At 41.9% G+C, this 19,060-nt stretch overlaps 1 protein-coding gene across 3 annotated transcripts in view; it reads right to left on the bottom strand.

The window, feature by feature from the left end:
• The window catches only part of TMC4 (transmembrane channel like 4), an 880,426-nt gene that overhangs the window by 265,994 nt on the left and 595,372 nt on the right, over window positions 1-19,060 (bottom strand). For all 3 annotated transcript variants that reach the window (XM_089683320.1, XM_089683318.1, XM_089683319.1), the window contains one exon: window positions 16,852-16,949. In XM_089683320.1, coding sequence (XP_089539446.1) covers window positions 16,852-16,949 — 98 coding nt within the window. The remainder of the gene's footprint in view (window positions 1-16,851; window positions 16,950-19,060) is intronic.

Consider the following 19,060-nt stretch of genomic DNA (forward strand, 5'->3'; position numbering starts at 1 on the left):
TACTTTTGTATATATATATATATATATATATATATATATATATGAGATTACTCACACTGATATAGACACACACACACACACACACCGAGTGTGAGTTTCTTTCAGGGAATTTGCTGTTATACTTGTGGGAGATGCTATAGTTGCAGCAGAGTCACTAAAAACCCAAAGAGAAGATTTACCTTCCAAAATCCTCAAACTGGAAGGGAATATAAAATTAAGCAATTCATTTCATGTGAGACTAAGGGACTAGACTATGCTTAAAAATGCCTTTGCAACCTTATCTAATAGGGAGAACAAAAAGAGCCTTGAAAGACAGAATTAAGGAACATATTTATAATATACATAGTGGTTATAAATTCCACCATCTATCACAGCATTTCTGCACATACCACAAGAAGGACGCCAGTCTATTGCAATTTTGGGGCATTGAAAAACAGTCACTGGAGAGGGGATAATAAAATCAGAGAATTAAACAAAAAAGAATCCAGATGGATTCATGAGATGAAGAGTCTAGCTCCAATGGGCCTTAACAAGGAATGTGATCTCTCCTGTTTTATTAGCAATTATTAAAATATATTCTACCTCCAGTCATATCAATATTATATCTTTTTTAGAATAATCAATTTAATGTCTACAATTATATATATTTTATTCATACTCAGCAGTGGTAGTAGATATGGTCATCCGTCTCTGGGTAGAATGATTATAATATTTTAAAATTTCAAATATACAATCTTGTCAATTACTATAGTATATATTCCTCTCATAGGAACATTTTAACACAGCATAGGCCCAGAAAGCAGTGTTGGTCTGATGTATTATATATATAAAAAACAAAAACTTTAATATTTTTTAAAAACCTTTTTTTGCACAGTCAACTCAACCCTTCATCTTTGCATCAAATAATAAATCTTTATCTTTATTAGGATAACATTCAAGGATAGTGTCCAATAGTAATTTTTCAATTGGCAACATTATGGCAGCAGTGGTAGTAGATATAGGTTATGTTAAATAATATGTATTTCCTGCAGGTGTACTCCACACATAGACAGTACATACAGTTTTAGATGATTTCATTTCCCCCAGATAAATAAATTGTGCCAACTGTGGGTTTATACAATACCCTTAACCACCTCCCAATCCGGCCGTTGTATATAAACGGCCGGACGTTGGCAGTGCAGGGTCGGGTGGCCATTTACAAATGGCTTTCTGGGCCCCTGCTTGTGCGCGCTCCCTGGGAGCACGCAGCACCGCGATACGGTGCACGCCATGTCCTCCGGACACAGTGAAACACAGACCGTCGGACGGGACCTCCGTGCAAGGTCCCGATCATGTGATCACTGATTAGCCAATCAGTGATCACATGCAGAGTAGTAAGCAAGATGTCACTTGTGACATCATTGCTCATTACGTGTGAAATCTGTGAATGATCACAGAGATCACATGGTACAGGGCTATTCACAACAGCCTTGTACCATGTGATAAGCTGTGACTAATCACAGCTCACTCAGTAGTTCTCAATGGCTGCAGGAATGCAACTACAGAGAAGGAGAAATTATTGCTTCTACAGCCTTTATGAGTGTAAAAGCAATCAGTGTAAAAAAAAAAAAAAAAAAAAATCTTCATCACCCCCCACAAGTAGTACAGTGTCAGCATGGTCAGACATGTCTACATAATAATCTACCTGCGGGTGGAGTGTCACTTCTGTATATGGAAAGTTATGAGCCAAAATATGAACTAGAAGAGATTCTGGCTCTAGTTTAGGTCTACGCCCAGACCTTCCCGCCCTAAACGGGGTATTGGTCCTTGACTTCGGAGACACCCCCTGCTGGGGAACTACAAAATGAGCTGTCAGGCCTAAGAAAGGGAAGTTGAAGAATTCTCCCGTTTAACATCAGAACCAACTTGGGAGACCGCCCTTTCGCTCTGAAACTTGATCTACTAACCCAGGACTTTGGCAAGTACTTTAACCCTTTAACTTCTTTCTGTTATCTCTTTGCTGTGCTGTTGCTCTCTGTATATTTATATATATATTAGTTACATCTTTTTTCTGTAAATATTTTTATTGCACCAGTTTGACCTTTTAGTAATAAATCTTTCCTTCTGAAAGTGTTGAACTGTTTCTATAGCTCTTTATTGCAATTTACGAATTCCTGCCTCTAAAAGAGCGCTACTGTGTTTGTTTAACCCTCTGTATAACCACCCTGCGGTGACCGTGTTATATAGACGATTATCTCAACTATTATAGTGTTATAGCTGATATCGCAGAGTTTCCTCTTTCTCTGTACAAAAAGGAGGTGGTGGCAGTGTGAAGGGTTAATTGCGTAATTAACCTGACCCAGTAACAATCGCATTCAGGCTGCCGGTACATAGATTGTGGTCCAATTAGCTGGAAAATCGTTGTGCAGGGTGCAGCTGGGTGTGGCATTGTTATGCACGTGACATCGTGGTTTTAGATTGGCTAGTCCTTCGGTCACGAGTTTGGTGAGAAGGGCTGGGGTCTGATGCCACGTTGGTCACATATTGGTGGCAGCGATCCTGGGATCGTCACATATTGGTGTCAGCGATCGTGGGATCGTCACATCATCCATCTGCCTCAAGAAAAAAGATCCCCAGGAAGGGGTGAGACCCCCTGCTGGGAAAAGGAAACTCCATTCATCCATCCATCTGGGAAACAGGGATTTATCCATCTGTTCACCTCCAATTAAAAGGGACACAAGCTTACATGACCTCACTTAACGGTTTGGTCATATACGTCGGGTGAGTGCACAACTGATGAAGGAGCACATTATTTAAGATTGTTGACTATATATACTTTGTTTTACACCATTAAAAAGACACTTCAATATCATGGAGTATTCAAAAATATGCATGCAGAACTAGCGTGATTGCAATATCACACTGTGGAAATAATATTGGACCTATTCACTTGTTTTAATTTGTCCTAATTTATTTAATTCATTTATTTAAAATAATCTCATATACTTTTATATATATATATATATGTTTATATTATATTATTGATAGTGGAGTGCAATACCATTGGCTTTAGAATTTTAGAAATGTCTGTGTATTTATGACAAAGAAAAAATCTGGGGAAGGCTACAAAAAAAAAATAAAAAATTCTGCTGCCCTGAAGGTTCCAAAGAGCACTGCAGCCTCCATAATTCTCAAATGGAAGAAACTTGGCTATACCAAGACTCTTCCAAGAGCAGGTTGCCCATCCAAACTGAGCAATTGGGGGAGAAGGGCCTTAGTAAGAGATGTGACCAAAAGCCCAATGGTCACTATGGCCCTGATTCACTATTGGGCGTGGGCGCATATTTATGGGCTTAAGCCCAATTTTCATGGGCGTCCGTCATTTTTTACTCTGCAACCTAATTCACTATTGAGCAGAGCCCATAAGCAGATGCCCAATCTAATTCACAAAAAGACACAGGCCCGAAATCAGACTCACAAAACAGACTTGCTAAGAAGCAAGTCTAAAACCATGAAAAATCACTGCAGAGACATGTTCACTTAGAAATTTGCTTTGCCAAATATCAGGACTTCACTTTAAACAATATCTGCTATTTCCAAAAAAATTAAAAATGTGTTAAAAATCGTTTTTTTCAAGGAAATCGACACAGTAAAAATCTAGACGCCCGTGCAGTGTCTTTGGCAGATACAACTGAGCATGTGCAGAACACATTTTAGACTTCTGCCATGGGCGTTTGCTTTTTAGCCACTGACTAATAGTGAATCTTACTGTGGATTCTTCTGACAGCCGGCACTCGCTCGCGTCTATTGTGTTTAATAAACAGCACTCGGCATATCTTCATGTAATCTAATTAGATTTCCTTAGTTCTAGAGTTCTAGTGATTCTATTTTTGTTTCTTATCCTTTATAATTATTTCTGTAATGATTTTACTTATTTCAAAGGTCTAGATAATATTTATTTTGACAGCTGAATGTAAAAATAAAGGTCCACAATAAAAAAAAAAAAAAAAAAAAAACAGCGTGGGTCCCCCCTCTCATCCTTACCAAGCCCTTCAGGTCTGGTATGGATATTAAGGGGGAACTCCACGCTGAAATTAAAAAAAAAAAACAGCGTGGGTCCCCCTCAATATCCATACCAGACCCTTATCCGAGCATGCAGCCCGGCAGGTCAGGAAAGGGGGGGGACGAGCGAGCGCCCCCCCCCCTCCTGAACCATACCAGGCCACATGCCCTCAACATGGGGGGGTGCTTTGAGGCAGGGGGGGCTCCCCCCCCAAAGCACATTGTCCCCATGTTGATGAGGACAAGGGCCTCTTCCCCACAACCCTGGCCGGTGGTTGTGGGGGTCTGCGGGCGGGGGGCTTATCAGAATCTGGAAGCCCCCTTTAACAAGGGGCCCCCAGATCCCGGCCCCCCCCCCTACGTGAAGGAGTCTGCGGTAGATGCTCCCGCAGACTCCTTCACAAAAAAAAAAGTGTGGTGTAAAAAAAACACAGTACAGGGTCTTTGACAAGTCCTTTATTAAAACAATGTCCCCCGAAGTAGATCCAACGTCAATCACGGCGGCGGCGGCAGGGACCCGAAAAAAAAAAAAAAAAAAAGGTTCCGCTCCCATCGGAGGCTTCCAGCCTTGTGAAGAAGAGGCTAGCTGACAGTTCTTATATAGGTATGGGGCGGGGCCAGCCGGGCACATCATCCCCGCCCCTTACCTATTTGAGAAATGTCACCCTGTCTCTCCGCTGAGGCTAACTAGCTGAATGCAGGAGACAGTCTGACATTTCTTATATAGCTATGGGGCGGGGCCAGCCGGGGACATCATCCGAGTGACCCGCCCCATGTCACATGCTTGCTGTTCCTGGCTGGCCCCGCCCCATAGCTATATAAGAAATGTCAGACTGTCTCCTGCATTCAGCTAGTTAGCCTCAGCGGAGAGACAGGGTGACATTTCTCAAATAGGTAAGGGGCGGGGATGATGTGCCCGGCTGGCCCCGCCCCATACCTATATAAGAACTGTCAGCTAGCCTCTTCTTCACAAGGCTGGAAGCCTCCGATGGGAGCGGAACCTTTTTTTTTTTTTCTTTTTTCGGGTCCCTGCCGCCGCCGCCGTGATTGACGTTGGATCTACTTCGGGGGACATTGTTTTAATAAAGGACTTGTCAAAGACCCTGTACTGTGTTTTTTTTACACCACACTTTTTTTTTTTGTGAAGGAGTCTGCGGGAGCATCTACCGCAGACTCCTTCACGTAGGGGGGGGGGGCCGGGATCTGGGGGCCCCCTTGTTAAAGGGGGCTTCCAGATTCTGATAAGCCCCCCGCCCGCAGACCCTCACAACCAACGGCCAGGGTTGTGGGGAAGAGGCCCTTGTCCTCATCAACATGGGGACAAGGTGCTTTGGGGGGGGAGCCCCCCCTGCCTCAAAGCACCCCCCCATGTTGAGGGCATGTGGCCTGGTATGGTTCAGGAGGGGGGGGGCGCTCGCTCGTCCCCCCCCTTTCCTGACCTGCCGGGCTGCATGCTCGGATAAGGGTCTGGTATGGATATTGAGGGGGACCCACGCTGTTTTTTTTTTTAAATTTCAGCGTGGAGTTCCCCCTTAATATCCATACCAGACCTGAAGGGCTTGGTAAGGATGAGAGGGGGGACCCACGCTGTTTTTTTTATTATTTATTTAATTCACGGAAATAATTTAAAATTCAGCTGTCAGTGGGAAACCCCGATGACAGCTGAAACATTCCTTCTGTCCCTGCAGAGAGCTCCGCTATTATATTTGACATTAAAAAGTATAGAGACTGCAACATTGTATCCATTTGTATCCATTCCGGATATAGATGTTTTTATTCGGATACAAATAGATACAATGTTGCAACCTTTATACTTTTTAATGTCAAATATAATAGCGCAGCTCTCTGCAGGGACAGAAGTAATTACTTCGCTATTATATTTGCAGGCCGTAGATGGGGCGAAAATCGAACAATTTTTTTACCATTGGTGGTAACGTCGGCCCATTGAACAACCGATTTTTTTTTTTTAAAACGGTCAGTTTTCGCCCCATCTAAGGCCTGCATTTTTCTTTTTCTTATTCTTTTTTTTTATTCTTTTTCTTGCAGGTCATGGCTTATGTGCAGATTATTTATCTGTTAAAAGATCAGCCAATTTGCCGATCATTGCAGCTAAAATCGGCCGATCTGCAAAATCAGCCAATTTTTATCCAAATTTACCAATTAAAAACAGTTGCAAAATCCCCAAAAATGGCTGACCAATTAACCCACTAATGGGCTGAAAATCAGCCGATTTTTTTTGCGGACGATTTTAGACCCATGTAAAGCAGGCCATAGATGGGTCTAAAATCGGCCGATTTTTCTGCCGAAAAGAAAATCGAACGATTTTCGGGTCGTTAGTGGGTTAATTGGTCAGCTGTTTTTCGGGATTTTGGCACATTTTTTTTATCAGTAAATTTGGAACAAAAAATTTTCAACTTTACTGGTAAACAAAATATGCTAAAATCCCAAAAAATGGCTGACCAATTATCCCAATAACGGAAGAGGCCCTTGTCCCCATTAACATGGGGACAAGGTGCTTTGGGGGGGAGTCCCCCTTCCCCAAAGCACCCCCCCATGTTGAGGGCAGGTGGCCTGGTATAGTTCAGGAGGGGGGGGCGCTCGCTCGTCCCCCCCCCTTTCCTGACCTGCCGGGCTGCATGCTCGGATAAGGGTCTGGTATGGATTTTGGGGGGATCCCCAAGCTGTTTTTTTTTATTTCAGCGTGGAGTTCCCACTTAATATCCATACCAGATCCGAAGGGCTTGGTATGGATGGGAGGGGGGACCCCATGCTTTTTTTTTTTTTTTTTTTACATTCAGCTGTCAGTGGGGAACCCCGCTGACAGTTGAAACATTAACACATGGCTGTCGCTCCTACAATCCCGCATGAGTTATGTTATCAACTCATGCAGCATTTTAGTAGCGAAAACCAATGCAGCGCTCATGTTTCAGCTGTCGGCGGAGTTCCCCACTGACAGTTGATGTAAAAGTATTGCAGGGAATTATAAACAATTTGTAAAAAACCCGGCGTGGGGTCCCCCCTCCCATCCATACTAAGCCCTTCGGGTCTCGTATGGATGTTAAGGGGTAACTCCACGCTGAAATTAAATAAAAAACAGCATGGGGTACCCCCCAAAATCCATAACAGATACTTATCTGAGCATGCAGCCCAGCAGGTCAGGAAAGGGGGGGGGGACAAGCGAGCGCCTCCCCCCCTCCTGAACCATACCAGGCCACATGCCCATACCAAATTATTCAAACATTTGTAAACAGACCAATTAACTGAAATGGTTTGGCATTTGTACCCCAAATATGACGTTCCCTGAGGCATTGGTAAACCGAGGTACGCCTGTATTAGTATTGCAATCCTTTGTATTGGGATACATAGAACCATCATACATGTGAATTGGCAACATAGCACAACATTTGTGTCACATTGGAGATATCTGGTAGTTACACTGAACTTGCCCAGGGACCTAAGATTGATTCACAGCACAGAAATACAGGCTGGATTAGCAATGTAGCTCCATGGATTAGTGGTTAGCACTACTGCCTCACAGCTCTAGGGTTGTCGGTTTGAATCCCAACCACGGCAAGGAAGTAGTATGATCTCCGTGTGTGGCTGTCTTCAAATAGATGTTCTGGCAACATCTTTGCTTTCTGTCTTTCTGTCTGTGATCCCTAAAATGTGAATTAGAATGAGGCCTTGTCTGTTGAAACACCTTCAAAGCTGCACCTTATGTGAATGTCATACAATGGGGTAAGATAAGAGCCTGGAGCACTAATAGATTTGATAATGATGGTTTACACTCCATCCACTTTTGTGAAGGATTTGGCAAGCAAAAAGCTGACAGAGAGAGAGAAGAGCGAGCCAGTGAGATGAAGAAGAGTGAGCGAGAAAAACATACTGAAGAGTGATAAAGAGAGACATACAGAAGAGTGAGCGAGAGAGAAGAGCGAGCCAGTGAGACAAAGAAGAGTGAGCGAGAGAGAAAAGACTTGGTTGGTGAATCCACACATCAAACTTGTCACAAATACTGGTATGGATTTTTCCACCAAATGCAAAGCAGACCGCACGCCTTCAAAGATTTATTTCCTTTGTTAATTTTCCTGCTTCGTTCACACTATATGCAATTGAAAATTACTGTTTAAGTTGCCAATTTTACTGTGTTTTCTAGAGAATTACTAACTAGTTGTGTTTTCAATTGTGTGTAGCATTGCGATTTCTATTTGAGTCTAGATGTTAAATTGCTAATAAATGGCCAAAATCTTCAAATACCTTTGAACTCTCACTGCAACAAATGGCGTACGTTAATACACTCACATTCACATTCATTATATCCAATATCAGGTACCATGTCAATTCACAAATCGCACCTGAAATTGCACACCCTGGATGCGACTTGTCATGCGATTGGCATGGCCAGCAACTTGCCTTTTGCATGGCAAATTGCACACAATGTTACTGGGGGCTAACACCACTGTCACATCTAATCCGATGCGGCAATTGCCCAACTTACAGTGAAGTTGCACGAGTTCACAATCCAATTGGATGTGAACAGAGCCTACAGTGGCCAATAGGGTGCGACTTGGTCTACGATTTGCAAGTCGCCTGTAATGCCAATTGCATGGCAATCGCAAACAATGTTACTGGGGGCTACCCGGTCACATTAAAGCAGATTTCTAAGTGGTGTTATTGACACCACAGTCACATCATGTGACTTGCATAGAAGTTGCATGATTTCAAAGTCGGGGTACATGGTGATTTCAAGTGCAATTTGCAAGACAATCGACACCGATCTCTCAGCAAATTGCATGAAAAGTAGTGTATTCATTACTCTATTATTACTTGCGGCTCCAACCAAGTTTGAACCACAACAATATGAACGCTCCAATAGCGTGCACATTGAGTGGGACTTGGCATGTGATTTGCACAACATGCAAGTTGTAAATCGTCTGCAAAGTCGCACCCTATTGTCTGCTATTAGAGCGACCACATGGGTGCGTTTCAAACACTGATTTCTATAGTAGTACATGTACTACTTTAGGGGCAATTTGCATAGAGATCTGTGTCAACTTTACTGTAAGTCGCAGGATTTGTAAATCAGCTTTGCCCAGAGTGTAATGTTTGGTGATGTTTGATTTCTGGAGTGTTTTGCCAATTGATGGGAAATTCACCATACTAGTCAAATCGATTTGTCATTTTCAGTATTGCATACAAGATGTGGTCATGTGACTGTCTTAACTCATGCGAGAATCTGGAGGCAATTGTGACCATAGTAGCAATAAAGGTTCCAATTGGGGTTCCCTTTTACATCCCTGCTCAATGTTCTGTTGTATGCTGCACACGTACATTTCACTGTATATATCTTTCTGATTTGTGGGGCCTGTATACCAAGGGTTAATGCAGGTAGGAAGCGGATTCATCAGGTGAAAACACTTTCACTGACCAAATTAAGGTCAGTGGTGGGTGTGGCTTAATTGGGTGTGGGGCCTTGTTTGGCGTGCTCCAAATACAACCTAGCTTATATAAAGATGTGCAGTAGTGAGTGATTTGGCCTGTTACTAGGCCGGGTGGTTTGTGACTAATGCAGGCCATAGATGGGGAGAAAAACGGCCGATTTTTCATCCGAAAATAAAACCGGCCGATTATCTTATCGTTAGTGGACGATTTTGTCGGCCGTTTTTCGTGTATTTTGGACTTTCAGATTATCGGTGATGTTGGAAAATTTTCGAAAAACGCCCGACTTTATCCTCATTGATGGTCAAAAACTAACGATCGTTTTCCGAAAAAGGATCACAAAGGCCACAAAATGACATCATTTCCCGTTATAGGTTACTCATTAATCGGCCGATTTTCGTAATAATTGGTGGTCAGGTAAGTTTTTTAGACCGACCGATAGTTCGTTAATCGGCCGAAAATCTGCCGTCTTTCTCCCCATCTATGGCCTGCATAAGTCCTTGCTTGTAGTGGTTGGGGGGAAGAAGAGATTTTGTGCTGAATTGCCCCAGACACCACTCAGGCTGTGTTTGGAAGTGGGCTGGAAATGTTTGCATATTTTTGGCCTTGTAAAGTGTTTGTGTGTTATTGCACAATGATTGTGTTTTTTCTCTTTGCATTGAAAGCCTCACACATGTCAATCGTTTTGTTTAAAATCTGCCCTTGTTTTAATTTTGCTTGTTTATTTAGACTCCAATGCATTTTTCTGACAAACTTGCTGACAAATGTATGTGTAGGGGATTTGTAGAGGTGGGAGGGTTTTTTTTCACATGCTTTGTTTTCTTGATATTTTGATCTGAAGACTTTTTTTTGTGAATGGATCTTCATACTAAGTGATTGTGTAAGTAAATCCTATGTGCATGAAAATGTTACTTGATTCATCTTCCCCTTTGTTTCCTGCTATAACCTGAGCACACACAGTTCACTAGAAGTATCTTTAGATTGTAAGCTCTTATGAGCAGGAGTGTTTTATTTTTGCCACATCAATCCTATTTTTGTGACTCACCAAGATATTGACTGTACCTACTTGTTCCTGCTGACCAAATAAATGACGATATATTTGATCAATAAATATTTGACCGATGTTTTTGTGTTTATTTTATGTTCAATATATGAACAACCTTAATAGTTACTTTGTATACTTATATAATCTGCTCAAATGTAGTTTGTAAGAGCGTGAATATGCAAGTGTGTGCAAACTGGCTTTTTCAAAACCAAAAAAAAAAACCCACTTGCACCACAATATTGTTATGTACTAATGAATGTCACATTCACTGTGCAGCCAGCTACAGGTTTTCTACAATTCGATTTACAGTAATAAAATAGTTCACACTTTGTTGATTTTTGGCCTTTGGCAACAAATATTAGCCAAGGTTAAAAAAAACAAATCAATAAGAAACACACATTTGCGAAAGCTATCATAGCCGCACATAAAAATGCGCGATTGCATACAAATAAGCACCAAACAGGTGTCCGCATGGCGCATGAACGGCTATCCTGGAAGTCCGTCATCACGTGCGCGCGCACCCGGAAGTGGTTGTGGGGAGTGTAAGTGGATGACAAGTGGTTGGAGGTTTTGTGTTGGTTGAAAATTTTGATAACCTTCTTGGCATTTGGACATGGCGAGAGCACAGTTCTCAACTGAGGAGATGATCCTTATATGTAAAGTAACTGTGGCCATTGCAAATATGTTAATAACATGTGAGGGACAGGTAATTGCAATTTTGTGGGTGGGGCCTAGCAGAATCTCACTTGGTGCACATGCTACTTATCTGTACATTAGCGCCTGGGTATTGATGGGTCAATGATATTAACCACTTGCCTACTGGGTACTCCTACCCCCTTCCTGTCCTGGCCAATTTTCATCTTTCTGCACTGTTACCCTTTGAATGACAATTGTGCGGTCATGCCACATTGTACCCATCTTAAATTTATATCAGTTTTTTCAGACAAATAGAGCTTTCTTTGGGTGGTATTGACTTGCTGCTGTGTGTTTTACTTTTTGCTCGATAAACCACAAAATAGCTCATAATGAATAAAAGTCTGTTTATATTATAACATTTGGTAAACTGGTAATTTAGCAACACTGATGTGCGTTGATGAGGCAGCACTGGTGGGTGGCACTGCTGGCCACAGTTGGGCGGAACTGTTGGGTGGCACTGGTGGGCACTGATCATCGGGGCCGACCCCTGCTTTGATAACTGCTGGTTCTCGGCAGTACTTTCCACACATTCTGACAGCGTGATGAAAGTGCAGCCAAGACCCGGCAAATGCATTTCCCGGTGACCAGCGTGTCATTGGACATGGCTGATCACATGGTAAAAAGCCGCTGTGATTGGCCTTTACCACATCACGTGATCAGCTGTGTCCTTAGGACACAGCAATCACGGAGAGCGCGTTCTGCCAGGATGTCATATGACACCCTCCCAGAGCTGCCTGGATGCAGTGTAGCGTTATTCGGCTATCTGCGGTCGCCCAATAGGTAACCAGCTAGGCCTTCATGGCTAATCTTTGAATATCTGGACATGTATACTGCGTATAATGCATTACATTCTACAATGTGTTGGTGTACATGGTATTACAGTGTGCAATGCGTTGCTGGATTCTGCATGACAGTGGACAGCGTATCACAGTGTGCAATGCGTAGCTCCATCCTGCATGACAGTGTACAGTGCATTACAGTCTACAATGTGTGGGTGTACACGGTATCACAGTGTGCAATGCGTAGCTCTATCCTGCATGACAGTGTACAGTGCATTACAGTCTACAATGTGTGGGTGTACACGGTATCACAGTGTGCAATGCGTTGCTCCATCCTGCATGACAGTGTACAGTGCATTACAGTCTACAATGTGTGGGTGTACACGGTATTACAGTGTATTACAGTGTGCAATGCGTTGTACACTGCAGTGTGCACTAAAGCATTTTACACTCATGCACTGTACACACTAAAGCATTTTACACTCATGCACTGTACACACTAACGCATTTGACATTTTTAGTGTGCAATGCGTTAGTGTGCAATGCCTTGGACAGTACAATACATGTGCATACCCTGAAAAAGGGTCCTGCACATTTTTGGCCCGGATGCGGTGCAATTTGAGGTGTGCAAAATGTTTGTCTCTAATTGCAATGCACACAAATTGCATGTGATTTGCCCAGGAGTGCGGTGTTAGACCACAATGCATGTATGTGAAGCCAGAATAAAAGGATGTGGATTTTGTCTACTTTTACTTGCGTATGTTAACATTATGTAAGTGCATTTTTCTTCTGTTTAACATGCTATAGAAATGCAACATGCATTTGGATGTAGTGTTTTTGTATGTGCATTTTGGAAGTATTCTAAACACACATTGACCCTAGGGCCACACCATATCTTATGCAGGCCATAGATGGGTCGAAAATTGGCCGATTTTGCGGCCGAAAATAAAATCGGCCGATTTTCGGATCGTTAGTGGGCTATTTGTTCGGCCGTTTTTCGGTATTTTGGCAGATTTTTTTTTTCGGTAAAGTTGGAAAAAAAAACGGCCGAATTTGCCGATCTTCGCGGCAATGATGGGCAAATTGGCCGATTTTTTACTGATAAAAAATCTGCACATGAGCAGTGACCTGCAAGAGGAAGACAAAAAGAAGAAAAAGAAGAAGAGGATGAAGAAGAGGATGATGATGATGAAGAAGAGGATGATGATGAAGAAGAAGAAGAAGAGGATGATGATGAAGAAGAGGATGAAGATGATGAAGAAGAGGATGAAGAAGAAAAGGATGAAGATGATGAAGAAGAGGATGAAGAAGAAGAGGATGATGATGATGAAGAAGAAGAAGAAGAGGATGATGATGAAAAAGAAGAAGAGGATGATGATGAAAAAGAAGAAGAGGATGATGATGAAGAAGAAGAGGATGATGATGAAGAAGAAGAGGATGATGATGAAAAAGAAGAAGAGGATGATGATGAAGAAGAAGAAGAGGATGATGATGAAGAAGAAAAAGAAGAAGGATGAAAAATGAGAGGAATTCCAGTATGGCAAAAAGTGTCCCTGCAGAGAGCTCCGCTATTTCTTTGACAGTTCCTTGACATTTACAGCGGTTGCAACATTGTATCTATTTGTTTCCGAATAAAAACATCTGTATCCTAAATGGATACAAATAGATACATTGTTGCAACCGCTGTAAATGTCAAGGAACTGTCAAAGAAATAGCGGAGCTCTCTGCAGAGACACTTTTTGCTGGCTGTAGACGGGATGAAAATCGGCCGATTTTTTTTTTACCATTGCTGGTAATGTCGGCCGCTTGAACAACCAATTTTTCATTTTTTAAAAGAAAAATCGGCCGTTTTTCTCCCCGTCTATGGCCTGCATAAGCATTAGAGTGCCTGGGGGAGGGGGGGACCTTTGGCCTTTCCAAACACAGTAGATGCTCCAAGAATGTTTCCTTGAACTCTTGAAATGGTTAAAAAGGAAAGACACTCTAGATAGCCTGCACTGAGAATTGACTGTCATGATGACGTGTCAATGATTATTTGCTCTCATTTTTCAGGAGTGGTACTGCTTGCGGTTGAAGCTGGTAGAAATCCACCTTCACGTCCTCCACTCACCTTCACTCGTGGCCAGTGGATATTTTGTGGCCGCAGGCAAGAACTGGCATCGAGGACCTGCATAATGACCCTGGCATCCCAGAGGTGGTTTGGAAGCAGCACAGCAATTTGACCATCCCTTTCCTCTATGTTGGTTTTAGGGGTGCAGAATTGCTTCTTGTTCGTGAACGGACTGTCGCCGGATATCAGAGTCCCCATATTTTCAAGATATGTTTTAGCCATGTTGGCTTATTTTTATGTTATTTTCCAAGTCTGTCGCACCTAACCGCACAGTAGTGTGGTGCCATGCGTATTTGTGGCTGTGAATGGGGCTGTTTTTAATAGACGTGTGTAGGTGCAACAACGTTTTCATCATGGTACCTGCGCACATCTACATAGGGCATTGCATTTCTTTGCTGTGCTGGAAAATGTGTGTTCTTGCATGCGTTTCTGCACCACCAATGGTGTGAACAAGTCCTAAGGGCTGGTTCACACTATAGAAACAGTCTAGATGTGTTCCTGATGGGTTTTTTTCATGCCCTTTTGGCATGCATGTTTAGTGTGTTCCAGTACATTTTGAATGCGTTTTGGACATGTTTACATTGCATTTTTATATCCCTTCTACTTATTTTTTTCTATTTTCTTTGTATTCAATGTAGTTAGGGACATGTGCGTTTTAGTACATTCAAGGACGTTTCAATGTGTTCCAGTACAGTTCTGTGCAGAAACAATGCAGCGTGGTCAACTTTGTTTACAGCACCTGCAATGCACTGAAAATGCAAGCGCTGATGTGAACTATGACATTGACAACCATATAACCTTCTTTCTGTGCGTTTGTGATGCCGAAAAAGCAACTGAAACACATGTAGTGTGAACTGGCCCTAAAGGTTATTAGAGGTCAGGGAACGGGACTGACCAGGAATTGTGAATTCAATCAGACTAGTGGTGAGATACAATCAGCAATTGTATAATAATGTGAGATCTGAGCTGTAGCTGATAGAAAATGAGATACATTCACTTGATCAGTAAATAGATAGTTAAAGAGTGGGGCGGTGATCCATAGATTTGCATATGGGACAGGTGATGACGGGGTGGGGGAGGGGGTCAAGTTGTATAAGGAGACAGATTTAAAAGAGAAAAATGTTACAATGAAATATACACGACATGAAACTTGCACATTTCCTAATTGGCAGAAGAGTACATTCATCCACTTTCTAGTCATTAGGCAAAATCATAATTGTTTGATCAATATTCCTGGCACTGACACAACCCAGAAAATTGATCTCCATTTTTTAGGATGTAGCCATGACTGGGATTAGAACCCATGACCCAAGTGCTGTAAGTTCTGAGCTCTAACCACTAAACCACTGTGGGAGACACAGTTTGAGCTATAATGTAGAATAGTTACATTGTTTAAAAATGATAGAGCGAGCTGGTCGCTGATATAGACTAGTAAAATGGTATTACACAAGATAAATATAACCACGAACAGTAGTGCATGAACTCGTGAAAGGTCATCCACCCCTGTGACAGTGCACTACACTATTAAGCACCTTTCTGGCTCCTGTGGCTGAGCTAATTCCTCCCCAGGACCATTTGGGCACCCACCCTGATGGATGGATGGAGCTGGATGACTAACCCATAACTGCCAGCATATCGCTGCACCCCCAGATGTGTGATGTGTATAACCCATGCACATTAATACTTTTGTTCTGGTGAGTGTAGACCAGTCCCAAGGGTGGTTTACCTTTCACAAGTTCATGCACTCCTGTCCGTCACGGAGAGACCACACGTGCCATTCATAGGCACTCTCTGAGTTGGTACTCTCACACGAAGGACATTCCATTATTCAGGAATGATTCTATGAACTTATTTTAGCACCATTTACAATATTACATCATTGTTGCAATTCTTTGCACTTTTTGGTTTTTACATGCGTTCATTATTGATCACATGCATTTATAGCGCTGCACTTGTCTTTACCGTAGAATAGTTACGTGATTAAAGAGAATGAAGATATATAATTATATTGGGAAATTAGAAGTATATAAATTATTTGAGATATAAGTGTGAAAATGTTTAACATTTGAGTACAGAATGTATGACATTCATTAGTAAATGCATTAGTTTCCTGATCATTTTGGAGACACAGCAAGAAAAGAAATAGAAGAAAATAGAAAATTCTAATACAGGTATACTATTTATTACATTCTAAGAATTCTTTTGCCATCATAAGAACGCCAATGTCAATAAAGCCCGCGCTTGTGCGCCATCTAGCGAACATATCCGGTATTGCACCTAAAAATGTGCCAGTGATAGCAAAGTAGTCAATAGACGCTCGTCAATGAGCTTGCTAGACGCTGGTCAGACGACTGATTGATTGACCGGAGTCTGCCTGAATGGTCAGTCTCTGCTATTACACTCACATCTTAGTGAATCAGGGCCTATGACTGAGCTCCAGAGATCTGGTTTAGAAATGGAACAAAGTCCCGGAAGGACAACCGTCACTGTAGCCCTCCACTGATCTGGGCTTTAGTAGCTAGACAGAAGCCTCTCCTCATTGCAAAACACATGAAAACCTGCTTGGAGTTTGCAAAAAAAAAAAAGCACCCAAATGACTCTCAGACTGTAAGGAACAAGATTCTCTGGTCTGATGAAACCAAGTTTGAACTGTTTGGCCTCAATTCAAATCGTTATGTCTGGAGGAAACCAAGTAAGTAAATGTCTTTAAAATCATATTTATCAAGGAAGATTATACTTACTTCCGAGGGAAATCCACTAGCATTATCATTACCAAGACAGTTAGGAAATCAAAGATCAAGAGTTTATACATTTCCTGTCCCACACGGGTCTCCCAGCACTGCAAGAGATGAAATCGTATTGTTACATAATACCTAAAAGGGGTTTGTTGTGTATTATATTATTAATCTTATATTTAATAAGTCTCTAACAGTGTGTGTGTGTATGTATACTGTATATAGATATACAAAATAGCCATCATGTTCTATGTTTGAAAGGCAAGGCTTCTGTAAACATTTTGTATCTTTTTAAGATGAGACCTCTCCCTCCCTTACTCTCTTTTGAGACTTTTAGGTCAGGCTTCTTACATCCAGCCTAAACATAAGGTTATAGTTTCAACAATATCAGCTGTTCTCCATCAGCTTGTGGAAGGAGTGTTCTTGTCTAATATTGCTTTAATACCATATAGAACAGGCCTTTCCAACATATGGCCCACAGGCCACATGCGGCCCAAGACGGCTATGAATGCGACCAAATACAAAATTGTAAACTTACTTAAGAATGTTTTTTTTTTTTTTCTGTTTACACTTAACGAACACATGTGGACAAAGAAAAATTTTACAGTGTTTGTTTATTCTACTTTTATAAGTTTTATCATCCCAATTAAAAATATCCCACTCTTCACAATCACGCCTTTTTCATATCATCAGTTTTTGGCAACACCTATATTTTCAGGGTAGGTCTTATACTTTAGCAATTACCAAAAATAGTACTAGGTCTTATTTTTGGGGAAACAGGGTATGTACAAGTCTTCACAGCAAAGTTTCTCTTCTGGAGAGCTATCCAGCATCTCCTGTAGTACCACCCCAGACCCCAGATGTCTCTTCTGCTCATTAAGCTGTACTGGGTGAATCTCTTTGGCAGGAGATCCAGTGCCTGCCACCACAGTGTGAACAGTCCCAGATAAAATTCTAATTCAGTTTCCTACCAGAGTGCTTCTTTCCCCTTGCTGGCCCAGGGGGTGCAGGTCTTAGTCCTCAGCCCTTCTCCTGTGTTGCCGGTGGGTCGGTTGCTGCTGCCAGGCCTTCTAGCTGGGCTGCTCCTTCCCTGCCCCACAGGTTGTCCTGTCTCAGGGAGCTGGTGAAGTCCCAAGTTTTCCTCCTTTCAAGGTCTCTCTGCCTGGAGGTGAGCCCCTTCCCATCTGGACCCCTTCATGGGCTCCTGAATCTCTTCCTCTCTTACATCTTCCACCCGACTCTCCTCCAACAACCATGCTGCTAAAGAGGCTCAGTTACTCTTAAAGGTTGTCCTGGCCCCTTGCCAAGCCTCCTGTTGTGGATTGGCCAGGATCCTCTAAGAGTACAGACCAGCCACTCCTCAAATCTGCCCACTGCTTCTAGACCTTTCTACAAAATTCTAGAGCAGGGGGAAATTCCAGAGGGCTGGTCTGCAGAGCCTCTCAGCTATAACCAAAATTTGACCATTGCTAGCTATCACACCCATCTCATTCCTAATAACTGGAGTCTAGCTAGCTAGGAGGGTGCTACAATTAGAACCAATATATCTAAGGAGCACCTTGAGAATTCATTGGAAATTGCTACTACATCCATCAAAACAGATAATGATACGTTAGTTTATCAAATACAGTGTCAAATATGACACACATTAAATGTTGCCCTCTTTTACTTTTATAGTAAAAAATATTCGGTAAAATAGAGATCTGCCTGATTTTTCTGCTCATCAGCAATGCTTATTGTTAATGTATTTTACGTGTGACCCAAGACAATTCGTCTTCTTCCAATGTGGCCCAGGAAAGTCAAAAGGTTGGACACCCATGATATAGAATATAGAGGTGATAGCATCAAATACATATTGCAGGTTGTTCTCTATAATAAATGAGAACAAAATAAAAAAAAACAAACACGGTAGGACTTTGTTGGATGTCAAAAACCAGCAGCTAGCACTATACCAAAATAATATACTATAATAAACATCATAAAACAGTATTGCAGCATTAAGATAAATTAAAAATGCATGTGCAATACAATAGTGCAATGCAAAGATATCAAACTCTTGTGTCACCACATATTGAAAAAAATAAAGAAATCCAAATGTGAAGTCAAAAACTGTGAATTCAGTGGTTCTTTGATTATGAGGGAAATTACAGAAGTGGATACCAAACGCCATCAAAACTTCTTAGGCTGCATTCTTACTTGAGCGTTTTTTAGCTTC

Source organism: Staurois parvus, unplaced genomic scaffold, assembly GCF_062004578.1.
Source record: "Staurois parvus isolate SC_StPar_1 unplaced genomic scaffold, SC_StPar_1.0 ptg000304l, whole genome shotgun sequence".
In the NCBI taxonomy this organism is placed as follows: Eukaryota; Metazoa; Chordata; class Amphibia; order Anura; family Ranidae; genus Staurois; species Staurois parvus.